The sequence below is a fragment of the Erpetoichthys calabaricus genome, chromosome 6 (genome assembly GCF_900747795.2).
Source record: "Erpetoichthys calabaricus chromosome 6, fErpCal1.3, whole genome shotgun sequence".
Classification (NCBI taxonomy): domain Eukaryota; kingdom Metazoa; phylum Chordata; class Cladistia; order Polypteriformes; family Polypteridae; genus Erpetoichthys; species Erpetoichthys calabaricus.
In genome coordinates, this window is record NC_041399.2 from 68,992,555 (window position 1) to 69,008,988 (window position 16,434).

Consider the following 16,434-nt stretch of genomic DNA (forward strand, 5'->3'; position numbering starts at 1 on the left):
CCTCAACACAATTGGTTCTTTAAGGCTTAAAGAGGGAAGTGATACATATTGCACTGCAATGACATGGTGCATCAGGGAGGCTGGAGTAAGACAGGGATTTTGGATTTATGCATTATTTGCTTCTGAACAGTTTTGGTACCAGTACTAAGATGTGAAATCTGGTCTTGACACCAAACTGTAAATTTTAGTACGGATTCAACACTACCACTCATATAGAAAATTAAACAAATGGGTTAATGGACACTAGACCGGTGTTATCCTTCCTGTGAACTGAGTTGAAAGACTTTTTCAACTGCAAAGCAACAAAATGGTTTTAAATATTCCATTAACAACAGAAGATGATTATATGTAGACTGTGTGGCATTTTAAATATGGGGTATGCTCAAGCTGCAGCACACCAATCAAGCTAGCACCTACACAGGGGTTTTTGTGTATTCATTTATTTCTCTTCCATTATCCAGCATGTGCTCTAGAAGGGCAAACAAGCTCTCAACTATCTACAGTTATAAATTTCTTTGAGTGCATGCATATACTTGTTTATGGATTTGTGTGTGCATATATGTACATTTAAATAACTATGTATTTCAAAATCTACTTGTGCAAAAATTTTGCAAATCAATAGTCCTAATCTCATGTCTAAATGGAGCAGACTGCAAAAATTCAGATGAAATTAGACAAGGTCTATGGCAGTTATCACTGGACAAAGGTCAAGCTGTTTTTGAAAGATATATTAATAAGTACACCACCATACTGGGCCAAAACTAGTAGGCTTGGAGCCTGTAACAAGACAAACACAATGCAACTTTTTTTTCTAAAGCAATCGTCACACATGGGTACTGTTCAAGACTGCTATCTTCTAAACCACTCAATTTTTTTTTTTTTTTATCTTTGCTAGCATGTTATCACCCAGAGGCTCTACACAACACAAAAATTACAATTTCCATGTAATTTTACAGAAAGACACAAACACACATACAGACACAATGCTAAAAAACAGCATTTAACATTTTGAACATCGATGAATCAGAATCTGAACTTGCAAATTTTTGACTTCATCTTTGGGTGGGCAAACAAAGATATACCTTGAAGACTGGTCAAAATGTGTTTTCTGGTTTTTCAACCTAAAACTGCTTACAGTGATAGGAAACTACAGATGCACTGCAAAACTGTTCACGATAGTTCAATTTACGTTTTTAATAAGTTTCCAGTATCAATAAGCAATAGAACAATTTTTCACCGATGTTAAATCAAAAAAGTTTTGTTGAAAAAAAAAAAAAAAAAAAAAAAAAAAAAAAAAAACTGTCACTGCCGCCATTTATTGGCTTTATTTACTTTTAAAAATCTTTAAATTATTGGAATTTTTTTTCCTCTCTCCTTTCTCCAACTTCCAAGCCTATGCTGTCCGCTAGCCTGTAACTATAACTAGGCTAGGCTTATTTGGAAGCCTACACTTTCGGTACAGACCTGTGTGGAGTGCAGGTGTAGCTTTGGTTTTTAAGGCCTGTCGCTCTTTGTGAGATTTGTAAGCAGGCAGATAACAAAAGTCATGAATGCCACTCATTCATTATTACTGCTACACAAGTCGGTGGTAGGGCTTCAAATAGGCTATATTCATTGTTTAACTACGACACTCAGGTTCCATGCATCTGGTGTTTGTGGAGGGGACATTTGAATATTTACTTATTTTTAAACAGAATATTCAAACCTTAATTTTAGGCTATTGACAGCCCTAAAGCATTGACATGTGTGGAGACATTTAGTAGGTGGGTTCAATACCCCAGGCTACAGTTAAAAAAAGTTGAACATACTATCCACAAAAACAGAAAACATACTAAACGGAGATGATGTTCAAGAGTGCAATTTCCAACCCACATGTTTATTGCAATTGCTCATTCCTGTGACCATCTTTTGCCAATTTATAGAATGCTCAATTATGTTTACAAACACAGCAAATAAAATCAAATATTTAGAAAGAAAATTATTCATAATTAACTATTACACAAGAAAGTTTTAATATAATTATTTAGCAAGTAAGTTTTCAAAGACAATAAAGTAGCTTCTATTTGTAAAGTGTACCCTTAGCCAGTAAAGTAAACATACTTACAGTTTTTTCCACCTGAGGCTGCAGGTTCACTTTCTGCTCCAATTTATCTTCTGTAGTATTCTTAAGCTCATCATCCAAGCCATCAAGTTCAAAGTCATCTGCAGAGTATTTTGCTCTAGGTTTGAAATAATTTTCCACAGTAGGCTCCCTCTTATTTCCAAGAATACCATTTGGCAAATCAGGTAGCCGTGGCTTACTGTTGAGTGCCTGTAATCTCTTCTGCTCAGGCACAGTGGGCACTGTGTTTTCCCTCGCCAGCGAGGAGCCTGTGGACTGTTTTTGAGTGTTTTCAGCTGCCTTAAATTGCTTAACTCGTGCCCAACTGAAGCTATGTTTGAGAAGTTCACTTTGTCGTAATCTTTCAGTCGTTGATATTTTCTTTTTCTCCTTACTTTTTAAAGGTACGGTTATCTGGCTTGTGAAAAACCGCTTTTTCGGTGGCTCTGCTGGGGTTTCAACCTGGATCTGTGGCAACGGAAGGACATCAGAGGGAGAAACAGCTTCATTTTTTTCTGCTGTATCCATCTCAGCTGGTTGTACTTGGATTTCCCCTGCCAAATTGCCTTCACGAGTCCTATACACCTCTACTGTATCAGAAGCAATTTCCTCTGCAATTTCCTCACACAGAGCCAGCAGGTTCAGCTGCTTACTGGGTTTTGAAACCTCTTCTTTCATAGCAGTTAAGCAAGGCTTTGCCTTTGCTTGCGGATTTTCTTCATTGCGTTTCTTGTGGCTAGACTTAGTCTTCAGTACACCTGGGCTTGTGGGCTTTTTACGAATTGCAGAAGACTGCATGTCTTTCTTCTCCTTTTGTATTCCTAAAGAACCAGAATTTTTTTTCTTTTCTGAATGTCTTTTCTTTGGAAGGGTCTGTGACTTTAAAGGGGTACAGAATGCCATATTTGTGGATTTGTCATGATTCTGTAAGTCACTACTAGAAAAGTGATCTTTTTGACTGTGTGCCCCAAGTCCATGCAGTGAAATATCACATGGGTCAACAACATGTGTTGAAAAATGTGCCACTGTGTTTAACTCCTTTCCCTTCTCTTCACCGTGAACTACACCTGAACTGGGATCCGAGCACTTCTGCTCACTGTTTTTCTTCTGCCTCTTTTTCCTGCTGCAGATTGTTTCATCTCCACTCGGTTGAACTGAAGAGCTCAGATCTAGCTTTTGTTTCTCTTCTACTAAGCTAGAACATTTTGTGTTATGTTCACCATGTGCATGTGCGGTGCATGCTCTGTCAATATGTGGCTCTGTAGATTTGTAGAGCTTAGACTTTTTGATCACTTTCAACAGAGCTACCAATGGGGGAGATGCTCTTGTATTAGCACCAATGTGCTTAGTCACTGAAGCTCCCTCTTTACATTGAACAGATTCGTGCTCCTGGTTCCTATAACTGGAGTTTAAATTGGCTTTGGGTTTTTTCTCAGAGGACGCTACTGATCTTCTGTTTACTTTGCTACAGACTTTCTTTATGGGATCCCTTAGATTTCTCATATTTTTACCTGTTCTGTCCTTACCTTTTTCTAGATTGTGGGGTATTTTAGGTTGTCTACAACCCTTTACAATTGTTTTTCCAGAATTAACCAATTTTTTATTACCGTTACTCTTAATATGAATAATACCATTCCTGAACTTTTTTCCACTTTTGGATGTTTTAACTCTCTTTTGAGAAGAATTTGCTGTTTTGGACATAGGCTCCATTTTCTGTCTTTTTCTTTTTGAATGAAAAGATGAGCCTTCTATACTTGATGACCTTTTTTTGCAAAGTAAAACTGTCTTAGAAGCATTTGTTATATTGTTGCTTTCTCGAGTACGTAGAGACAGAGTAGAAAGATCTTTGCATGCACGTACTTTGTCCCCATTTGTTCCAACTTCTTTTTTGAAGTCAGATTTTATTTGGACCTTACCGTCTTCCTTAAAAGTGTCAAGTTTCACAGCTTCTTGGCGGTTTCTCAGCCTCATGCCTATTTGATTCTGAGGGGAGTTCTTCAACACAATATCATGTGCATTTCTCAGAGAACTTCTGGCCAAGGGAGACTCAGTTTTTTTTCTTAGTCTTACGCAGTTGAAAGTGCTAGAGTTCCCAGTATTATTATTCTTTTTTCTGTCACGGCCAACAGGGCTACTTTGCTGGCTCTTACTTGGTCTTAGAGTTCTTTTAGAGGAAGTCTCTTTCACTTCCTTTTTGGTTTTACAGGTGTGAGAATTACATTTTGATAAGGGCCTATGGTTTTTTTCAACACTAGTGTTGCTCTTATTATAAGAGCTCATTTCCTTTGAGTTTTGTTTTCTTTTGGAAACAAATACCTTTGACTGATTAATTTTTGCAGTCTGTTGAGTAGACCCTTTAGATACCGAGAGATTTGTATTTTTCTTCTGAAGAAGTACACACTTCTTCTTGCCCAGAGAGTTAGACAAAGGCCTTTCTTCCACATCACTTACTCCCTTATGTCTGCCAGACCTCCTGGTGGAACACAAGGAATCATTTTGGGACTGTTCAGGCTTTTTTTTCTTCATATTAGAATCTAGTAAAGCACATTTTCTTTTCAATGATTGCATTCTGAAGAAAAAAAAAGGCAGAGTTTTTGATCACATGCTAATTCTAATTAATTACATCTAAAAATAACATACAAATACTTGAACAATTTTTAAAAATAAAGTGTTACAGCAATTATTTGAAATAAGAACCAATTTAAAAACACTACTTAATGCTATATACATATAATGTTTTAAATTACATAATTGGTATCCTTATGCGAATTCTATGGAAGCTTAATAGGGCCACGGAGAAAAAAAAAAATATGGACACAGCGAAGAAAACAAAAGTGCACGTCGAGAATAAAGTCAACATTTCCATTTTATTCTCACCATTTATGTCAAGATTTAACTCGTCATTTCCACGTTATTCTCAGCATTTATATTGAGATTAAAGTTGACATTTCTACTTTAAACCCTTGTTTTTTCTCTCTCTCTCTAGTTTAACTTTGCCATGTCGTAAACTTCATTTTAAAGCAATGTTTATTTACTAGATTTTCTCAAAACCCCCATAATTAATGTAGCACATTAAATACTTTGTATTAAGTGTTCCTGGACCCAATTATTAATCGGTATGTACTACTTAAACTGAGTTCCTCTTGCACTGAGAGGAGGCACAGGCAGCAATTGCCACATAGAATACATTCACTTTATGATATTCCTGCTCTCTGAACATTTAGAATGCTAAGATAAATACTTGATATACTTTTCATGATGAAATGCATTAAAGCATGTATTAAACGTGTGTGTTGGGGGGGGGGGGGGGGGGGTTTGGGGTGCACGGTGGCATGGCGGTAGTGCCACTCCCTCACAGTAAGGGGTCCCCAGGTGTACATTCAGTGTAGAGAACCTTTATGGCTTTTGTGACGAGGCTCCAAAAAGCAGGATGTACGAATGGGTATCGCACTGGGTTTGGTACGTTTGACAGAGACAGCACTCCAGCAGTAAAGAAAGCCCATTCAGAAGAACATCCAATGAATTCTGTGTTCGTGTCTCCAACCACCAGCTCACGAACCCAACATTTACACCATAGCTCAATTAAATGTTTAAGGGCATATACCAGTTCATACCAAAAACCGTTTTTTATTTTTGTTATCATATGGATTTTTCTTATTCCGCAACACCGGTTTAAATAGCCTAAACAATGTTCGGAACGTGGCACAGTGGGAAACAGTTTAATGGGGGACCTTTGACACTGCTACATCACTAAACACGCATGCAACGGAGTACATGCGTTAGTGGAGGTATTAAGTGGTGAAAATGGACAGAGAACATTCCAAACTGAAGCTGTAGTAGATGATAACATTGAACATGATGACACAGAAGAACTTTTGCCAAAAAAAGGAGCCACGTCTGTTGTCTGGAGATACTTTGGTTTTAAAAGTTCGGATGTTGACCAGACAACTATTTACTGCAAATGCTGTCAAGCTAAAGTTATCACCGGAGGCAGCAACACAAGCAACTTGCTGCACCACTTCAGCCACAGACATGCTTTGTAGTACCATGAATGTATGGACCTAAGATTGGCACCCTCCACGTCCTCAGGGAAAACTGAAAAAGCTAGAGGACACTCGAGTCAGACGTCATTTCTAGACACGATTGCTAGAGGTACGGCCTACAACAAAAAAAAGCAAGTGGTGGATTGAGATAACCAACACCATTACAATCCATATACAGTGGTGTGAAAAACTATTTGCCCCCTTCCTGATTTCTTATTCTTTTGCATGTTTGTCACACAAAATGTTTCTGATCATCAAACACATTTAACCATTAGTCAAATATAACACAAGTAAACACAAAATGCAGTTTTTAAATGATGGTTTTTATTATTTAGGGAGAAAAAAAATCCAAACCTACATGGCCCTGTGTGAAAAAGTAATTGCCCCCTTGTTAAAAAATAACCCAACTGTGGTGTATCACACCTGAGTTCAATTTCCGTAGCCACCCCCAGGCCTGATTACTGCCACACCTGTTTCAATCAAGAAATCACTTAAATAGGAGCTGCCTGACACAGAGAAGTAGACCAAAAGCACCTCAAAAGCTAGACATCATGCCAAGATCCAAAGAAATTCAGGAACAAATGAGAACAGAAGTAATTGAGATCTATCAGTCTGGTAAAGGTTATAAAGCCATTTCTAAAGCTTTGGGACTCCAGCGAACCACAGTGAGAGCCATTATCCACAAATGGCAAAAACATGGAACAGTGGTGAACCTTCCCAGGAGTGGCTGGCCGACCAAAATTACCCCAAGAGCGCAGAGACGACTCATCCGAGAGGTCACAAAAGACCCCAGGACAACGTCTAAAGAACTGCAGGCCTCACTTGCCTCAGTTAAGGTCAGTGTTCACGACTCCACCATAAGAAAGAGACTGGGCAAAAACGGCCTGCATGGCAGATTTCCAAGACGCAAACCACTGTTAAGCGAAAAGAACATTAGGGCTCGTCTCAATTTTGCTAAGAAACATCTCAATGATTGCCAAGACTTTTGGGAAAATACCTTGTGGACTGATGAGTCAAAAGTTGAACTTTTTGGAAGGCAAATGTCCCGTTACATCTGGCATAAAAGGAACACAGCATTTCAGAAAAAGAACATCATACCAACAGTAAAATATGGTGGTGGTAGTGTGATGGTCTGGGGTTGTTTTGCTGCTTCAGGACCTGGAAAGCTTGCTGTGATAGATGGAACCATGAATTCTACTGTCTACCAAAAAATCCTGAAGGAGAATGTCCGGCCATCTGTTCGTCAACTCAAGCTGAAGCGATCTTGGGTGCTGCAACAGGACAATGACCCAAAACACACCAGCGAATCCACCTCTGAATGGCTGAAGAAAAACAAAATGAAGACTTTGGAGTGGCCTAGTCAAAGTCCTGACCTGAATCCAATTGAGATGCTATGGCATGACCTTAAAAAGGCGGTTCATGCTAGAAAACCCTCAAATAAAGCTGAATTACAAACAATTTTGCAAAGATGAGTGGGCCAAAATTCCTCCAGAGCGCTGTAAGACTCATTGCAAGTTGTCGCAAACGCTTGATTGCAGTTATTGCTGCTAAGGGTGGCCCAACCAGTTATTAGGTTCAGGGGGCAATTACTTTTTCACACAGGGCCATGTAGGTTTGGATTTTTTTTTCTCCCTAAATAATAAAAACCACCATTTACAAACTGCATTTTGTGTTTACTTGTGTTATATTTGACTAATGGTTAAATGTGTTTGATGATCAGAAACATTTTGTGTGACAAACATGCAAAAGAATAAGAAATCAGGAAGGGGGCAAATAGTTTTTCACACCACTGTAGCTAACGTGTCAGTGAACAGAGATTGTTAACATTAACAAAGTGTTGTTGGTTTACAAAAAATATTTACTATTTATTCCTTTTCTAAGACATGTTCAGTGCGATAAAACTTTTGACAAGCACCTCTGGATATTTTACTAAGTCTAAATGCCTCTTTGGATGGTTTAAAATATGTTGTCAAAATTGTAGTTTAAGTTGTTTGCAAAACTTGTTCAATACAAAGGTTCTATATTTTGACTGCAACTGTCATGTAATGGGGCGGCGCGGTGGCGCAGTGGGTAGCGCTGCTGCCTCGCAGTTGGGAGACCTGGGGACCTGGGTTCGCTTCCCGGGTCCTCCCTGCGTGGAGTTTGCATGTTCTCCCCGTGTCTGCGTGGGTTTCCTGCGGGCGCTCCGGTTTCCTCCCATGGTCCAAAGACATGCAGGTTAGGTGGATTGGTGATTCTAAATTGGCCCTAGTGTGTGCTTGGTGTGTGGGTGTGTTTGTGTGTGTCCTGCGGTGGGTTGGCACCCTGCCCAGGATTGGTTCCTGCCTTGTGCCCTGTGTTGGCTGGGATTGGCTCCAGCAGACCCCCGTGACCCTGTGTTCGGATTCAGCGGGTTGGAAAATGGATGGATGTCATGTGATTCCTTCTCTTCATTAGTGCCACCCCCTTGAAAACTATCACTTTTATGGGGCCATGCAAACCTGCATTAATACTTGTATGCACGTTAAAATGTTTTTTTGTACAATGTACAATTCTCATGACAGTGAAATAGGTTATTCTTAACCACATTTTCCACTGCAATTACTGCAGTAGACTGGCTAACATCCACTCATGCATGGGAAAAAAAAATACCACTGAATACAGTGAAACCGGTATAATTTTGAAAAATACTGTGATATAGAATTTTGGTCATACCGCCCAGCACTATTCCACGCCACTGTGCCCACATGTTTAATACATGTTTTAATGCATTTCATCATGAAAATGATATCAAGTATTTTTATCTTAGAATTCTAAAGAGCAGGAATATCATGAAATTAATGAATTCTGTGTAGTGATCGCTGCCTGCGCCTCCTCTCAGTGCAAGAGGAAGTCAGTTTAAGAAGCATGTACAACAATTAACGATTAACATGGGTCAGGGAACACTAAACACAAAGCATTTAAAGTGCTACATTACTTATGACGGGGTTTAAGAAAATTTAGCAAGTTAAACATTTTAAAATTAAGTTGACGGCGTTCTACTTTAATGACAAAATAAACTATGAGAATAAAGTCAACATGTCGACTTCAACCTCAGCATAAGTGTCAAGATTAAAGTGAAATGTCGAGAATTAAGTTGCCATGTTGACTTTATTCTCGACATACACTTTTTTCTTCAGTGAGTCCGTATTTTTTTTCTTCTCTGTGGCCCTAATATGCTTCCATAGAATTCAAATCATATTTATCTAAAGTAAAACATAAACACTGTAAAACATTATTATGTATTTTGGGATCTTACACTCAGCTCATTAACAGCAACAATCAGTTTGCACTTTTTACTATAACTAATTTTAGTTACTTTGTGTCCATGTTACAAGCCGCTTACTTAGATAACTTACTACAGTACTATTCTGTCTGCAGAGAAATCGCTAATTTGTGTACTTTAAAAAAAAAAAAAAAAACTAGAGAAGTAAATATATAAAAGTTATTTGTTGCCACGCCTCTTATTTAGGTTTTACCCAATCTTTTAATTCTTTAAGATTAATTGCTTCTTTTTTCAAGATAGCTGGTAATCTACCAATGGGACACAGACACAACTAGCAAAGTATCAAGTTTGGTATCATGCATCTCATGGGTATAACAAAAAGCAGTTGTTTTATTGAAACACTTGAAAAGAAAAATAAGTAAAAAATGTCGACAGAGAGAGAGTAGTAAAACGCCTATTTGATCAACTTAAAATTTTGCAATTTTTACAGAAAACTCAAACTCATACAAATACAATGATCTGAAACCAGAAATATGAATTCTAAATAAAACGTAACGCACCTTTAATGAGGAAAAAAATCATTGTGAACAAAAACCTGAAGGACAGTGTCTCCCCGAAAACTGAGTTCCTTAGTCATACCATCTCATTCCATTACCCGACTAAGGATTCACAGTGCTGGAATTTGAATAGATTCCAAAACTTACTGCTAAACTAGTGCCAACTGACTGTACAACTGTCCCCATCAGCCTTTTCCCCAGGCATGAATATATCGAACAACGTGTAAATATCTAAAATGTTGATAAACGTTTTCAATGTTAAGCGAATATAAACTACATTTCGGACATTTACCAATTTAATCTAAGCCATTTACGATGCAATGCGATAAAAAAATACTACGTGAATAATCAAAAAATTGTAATTTCGTAATATTCTTAAATGTCTGTTGTTCATCTGTATGCAAACTGAATGAAGCCCGGTAGCAATAAATGATGTGGTTACTCGGATTTCAGATTTAATAACACACAACAGCATGATCGTAACGAATCACACAACCACTCATTCACTAACAGGTTGCATGACAATACGTATATCATTCACCACGAGTTTACTAAGCAAAAATATATACATATATATATGTATAAAAAGACAGCCGCGTACTCTTATGAAACCTGGACAAATCATTCATCGAACCATCCACCCATTTTCCCTACCGGCTCATTCAGAGAAGGGGCAGCTGGAGCCTATCCCAGCAATATAAGGCATATTTCAGCAGTCATCAGCCACATCTAATCGTGTTAGTTTACGTATATTACTATTGCAAAAAATAAATAAATAACTCACGAAAAAGTAGCCTTCCTCAGATGTGTGGTAACTCACCTTCAAGCTGTTTCTCTCCGTTGACTCCGTTAGAAAGGAGAGACAAAACACTTCTCGCAAAAAGTCATCAGCAGGTCCATGGCTGCTGCAGAGCACCGGGAGACTCACCGGCGGCAATGCCACTCGGAAAAAAAAATGGAAAACCAACAAATAAAAAAATCCACTAAGATAAATGTATTCTTTCTACATATTTACAAACGCGATATTGGTGCCCAACAAATACAGCCATCCTGACTCCAAAAAAATGTAAAAAAAACATTTCCCACCCAAGCTGTCGCCTTCCTAACAGCACAACTGTGTTCCGCTGCTTCGGCATACACAAAGTTTACTTCTACTTCCGGAACCAACGACCCGGAACTTTGTAGGCGGAACTCCCAGTGAATGTACTGCCCGCGCGCGTGCGCAAATCTCAACGCACTTGCGCAGATGTTGCAGGTCGGTTGTCAGGTTGGAAATCTTGTATGCAAGTACGGGGGTCACAGCGACAGCATCATTAGATACGGTTTGTTCTTTTGTTCTCTAACTCGAAAGAATCTTTCACACTAGCGTTCTCCACAGTTTTTGGGAAACGTGTGTTATGTGGAAGCACCTAACGAAGTACTTTTACTACAGAGTTTAGAGAACCCACGGTAGTCTCTACAAAATTCAGCTTCAGTCCTGGGGGTCCACTGTGAGTGCAGGATTTTGCTCCAACCAGGTTCACATTCAGCATGTGATTTTACTTCTAAATAATCTCATTGTTTTATTAGCTGGCCCTTTTTCCTCTCATATTTTGAATTTACAATAGAGAAGTAGTGTGAGGATTAAAAGTTGTTTTGAATGTCCTTCAAGAATAATTACGAACAGCCTTGGAAGATACACATTTGAGGGAGCAACGGGCTGGGTTTTGGAAAGATAGAAGAACTATCCAGCAGATGTTGGTGTTGTGATTGTTAGCGAAGTTTAGCTGTCAAAACATTGCTTTACAGATTTTAAAAACGTATTTGATTCAGTTTGGCGTTGGAAAGCATGGCCATCCAAGCTGATTGGAGAGCAGAAAGGACTGTATGTAGAGTATTTGGAGTCTGTTGGTGTGGGAGGAGAGGGGAGCAACTGGGTAAAGACAACAATAGAAACCAGACAAGAAGAACCGATTGTCTCTGCTGTTGTTCATAGCAGTATTAGAAAGAAAAATGAAAAAGATGGAAGTAGATTTAGGAGGAGGATTTATCATTGGGGGCGGCACGGTGGCGCAGTGGGTAGCGCTGCTGCCTCGCAGTTGGGATACCTGGGGACCTGGGTTCGCTTCCCGGGTCCTCCCTGCGTGGAGTTTGCATGTTCTCCCCGTGTCTGCGTGGGTTTCCTCCGGGCGCTCCGGTTTCCTCCCACAGTCCAAAGACATGCAGGTTAGGTGGATTGGCGATTCTAAATTGGCCCTAGTGTGTGCTTGGTGTGTGGGTGTGTTTGTGTGTGTCCTGCGGTGGGTTGGCACCCTGCCCAGGATTGGTTCCCTGCCTTGTGCCCTGTGTTGGCTGGGATTGGCTCCAGCAGACCCCCGTGACCCTGTGTTCGGATTCAGCGGGTTGGAAAATGGATGGATGGATGGATTTATCATTGGTAAGTAAATAGTAAAAGGTCTTAGATTTGCAGATGATATTAACATACTAACAATGAATTAACTGGATCTGAAAGAGCAACTAACACTGTTAAACTAAGAATATCATTCATTCAATAACAAAGATGAGACTAAAGTAATGATGTGAAAAATAAGGCTGATATAAATGTAGGTGGAAAGAAACTAAAATGTGTAGACCAGTTTGTTTGCTTAGGTAGCCTGATAACAAATGGCAATGATTGCTCAAAGAAGAATGACTATTACACGTAGTTCTTTTACAGCACTGAATGAAATCTTAAAAACTGCCAATATCTCAGAGAAAGTCAAAATAAAGATGCCGGTAAGGTGTGTCTTCCCAGCATTACCTTATGCCTATGAAAAACAAAACACTGAAAAGAATGACATTTTTAAATTGAATGTATTTGAAATTAGATGATACAGGAAGGTTTTGAAAACTGAATGGCGACATAAGGTGGAAAATAAAAAAATTTGATCTTGAAACTATAAAAAAAATATTTGCAAAGTTATTAAGGAAAGGAAGGTAGTTCTCTTTGGACACATGCAGGATGGGAGAGGATAATCAGAAAGATGACAGAGAGGAAAAGAAATTGAAAACAGCATGTAGAAAGACCAACAGAGAGATGGATTGATGATTTCAAAGAATGGCTACTAGTAGGAGAACAGACAGCAATGAAGATTGGTAAGGAAAGAAGACGATTCTGGAAAGCAGCATTGGCCTTTGTGGTCCCCAGATGGACTATAAAGTATCTCTGGATCTAGTGAGGAATGAATTCCTAAGAAATGTAGAAATATTTGTATCACCTGCGATAGCTTCTTAACTCTGTGTTTTCATTTCACTATGAATTCAGTTTTTCTATAGAATTTGATCTGTTAATTATATCCTGACAATGACAATTAGCAATGAATTAAGGACATCAATTTGCAGTACATTGACTCACTGATTGTGAAATTGGTTGGAACAAATGCCTGCAGCCACAGTGGGCCCCTGGAATAAACCTGAGGACCACTGCTCTATGAACTATAGAAGACGACAGCACTGATTGGTGCAGTTCATCAGGTTCTAGCTGACTGGAGGAAATCCTGCTCAGGTTGGTAGCTGAACAACTCCTAATAATTCAAGCTATTTGTTCAGATGCACATGCAAAATATTTCAGTCAGATGACCTATCTTCGAGTTAACCATTTCATTTCAGTATGTATGTTGACTTTTAGGTATGTCTAATTGTAGGGTGTCTATTTTTGTTGTTATCTGTCATAGATTTGGAGATAAAATCTTCACACTTTGTAATTAAATATGTTTCTTCAAATGCATCGGGATTGGGGTGGTGTTAAGAAATATGTAGTTATAAAGTAAAAGGAGGCAAGAATTACATAAGATTTGTGCCAGAATAAATATGTAGTAAAAACCTGGAAACAACATTCAGAGAAAAAGCCTAAAAATATGCATTTATAAAATTAAGTACTGCACACACACGCAGGTTGACAAGGAGATTTTTGCCATGTGTACAGAGTACAGTGAAATTCTTACTTGGGACTACTTTACTTTGAAAGGTTTAGTCACAGATTACACACTTACTGTCATGTCTTTGCTTTCTACTTTGTGACACAGTTGCTTAACCTCATAAAACAAACTCTTATGTAGGTTCTCTCTAATAAACGTACAGTTTCCGATACTAGAGATTTCATGACACCACTCTGTCTGAGGAGATATGCCAGAAGGAGCCCTTTCATTTTAAATAATCTCATTTTGGTCTTAAGATATTATATTTGTGATTAATGTGACTTATCAGTTCTGATTGCTGAATAAATCACTGTGGAAATAAACCAAATTCTCTTCAGTGACTCACCAACTGAGCGAGGTACTGGCCATTGTTTTACTCTTTAAACATGATTACCAGTCAGCTTATACGTGACTGATTTTTTGGCAATTTTATGACACAAATAATGAGAGCCTCTCATATGTTCAGGTACACACTTTTTGGATGTGGTCCTGTACTGTTAAGAAAGTGGAGCATTGTTTATATACTTTAGGGATCAGTTTTGGTTTTAGAGAGAACATGAACGATAGTTTCATTAATAGCCTCAGGTATTTTAGAATAAGCAGTCTGCTCTCCTGCTGCTGCCATTTTATTAGATAAATGGAAGCAGCATTTAGGTATAGAGAACAGTATGGGTAAATTAAAAATACCATCTAGCCATTCATGTTCTAAACACACTTTATCCAGAGCAGTGTAACGGGGAAGCTGGAGCCTTTCCTAGCGGGCATAGGGTGCAAGGCGGGAACAAAACCTGGACAGGCCGGTAGCCTGTCTTAGCGCAAACACTGATATGCGCACCCACACACACTAGGGCCAGTTTAACATTGTCAGTCCTCCTAATCTGCGTGTCTTTGAACTGTGGGAGGAAACCCACATGGCCACAGGGAGTACATACATTTGTGAATTTCCCATTGGGATTAATAAAGTATCTATCTATCTATCTATCTATCTATCTATCTATCTATCTATCTATCTATCTATCTATCTATCTATCTATCTATCTATCTATCTATCTATCTACAAACTCCACAGAGGAAGGACCCAGGAATTGAACCACGGCCTCCTTGTTGTAAGACAGCAGCGCTACCCTACATTTGAGTACCCTCTGTGACAAAGGAGCATCATCCATGTATTTGTAAGCAGAGGGAGTCTACGTGTCAGATTACTTGCTGAGACTGACATCTGATGGTTTTTAAAGAATGTTGACGGATAATTCCAAATATGAAGTGTCTACAATTGTATGCTTTTTGACAATGTAAATTGGCACAGAAAGAATGGGTGATGGAAAGTAAAATACGAAAGAATATCCAGGGGAGAGAAAAAATAAACAACACAGGAACTGATATCATGTGATAGTGTAAAGAGCAAAAAAAGGAAGGCAAAAAATCCCATGGAAAGTGGTAAAAGTGACAGAAGGAGTAATGTGGTGAGCAAGAATTGAATTAGTGCATAATAAGGGGAAAAAGCAATTTACTCCATGTTTTGATCATATTCATTGGCAGCACCTACATATTTCATGGTTCAGATTTATAAAAACAAACCCAATATTAGTGCGCAGTTGACAAAAAAATACAGTGTATGATATAAACATCCACTAAATGAAGATGTCTGAACAGAAATCACGCCAGATGTTCTCATTAAGCATCTGATGATTTTGTTGATTGTTGAAAAACATTTGAGAATTTTTTATACTGTAGATATTTTTATTCAAAGGGTTTTTGAAAAAGTTTAAAAATATATATTTTTCTCGGTAAATAAAGAATGACAGCGTCATAGAAATAGTAGGGTACGTTATAATTACTTCAAATGAAATGCATAGATCTATTAATTTCTATATACAGTATATAAAATCGAACAGCTGTCTATTGTTCAGTCCGCTTTTCATGAGAACTACTTAACGGATTTAGATCTGTTTTTTTTCTATAATTTGCTTGAACATTCCAGCTGATTTTGCGACTTCTTTCATTGCACTAAGTGTTATAGTTCGTTTGTAGCACCGATTTATTCGTGCACAGGCTGCGGGCCGAGGGGAGGGGGGAGGTGGGACAACAGGAGTAGGGAACTGGGTGGGACCTTCCTCACTCACACACCAGCCGTCGTTCGGGCCACTCTACCTCTCACCACGTGTTGGAGTACACCTTGCCTCTACTTAGCTAGCAATACCTGTTTGTTCAGCAGACATTATCATCTAGAGATTGTTAAAGAGTAACGTTTGAAGTTTTTGACAGAGAGATCACAGCTACATGTGTTTTAGATCGTACCTGCTCATTGGCAGAGATATCACGGCCACATACTCTTCTCCCCACATGGGGGATGCTCTCCCATCAGCTGAACACGATCAGCTACAGTGGCAACGTCTGACCTTGGAGCGTACCTACCTTCTACTTGGCTAGAGATACCTTGCCAACTTTTTACATTTTTGGCAAAGAGAACACAGCTACATTCTCGCCCCTGATAGCAAAACCAAAAACATTGTATATCAAGAAGCCCTCAGATACGAAAGCTTATTAATATAAA

General features: G+C 38.7%; 1 protein-coding gene across 1 annotated transcript in view; it reads right to left on the bottom strand.

Moving 5' to 3' along the window:
- esco1 (establishment of sister chromatid cohesion N-acetyltransferase 1) overlaps positions 1–11,101 on the bottom strand; it is a 45,045-nt gene extending 33,944 nt beyond the window's left edge. The window contains exons 1-2 of the mRNA XM_028803663.2: positions 10,766–11,101; positions 2,105–4,670 (exon numbers count right to left, since the gene is read on the bottom strand). Coding sequence (XP_028659496.2) covers positions 2,105–4,669 — 2,565 coding nt within the window. The 5' untranslated portion in view covers position 4,670; positions 10,766–11,101. The remainder of the gene's footprint in view (positions 1–2,104; positions 4,671–10,765) is intronic.
- Between the last annotated feature and the right edge of the window lie 5,333 nt (positions 11,102–16,434).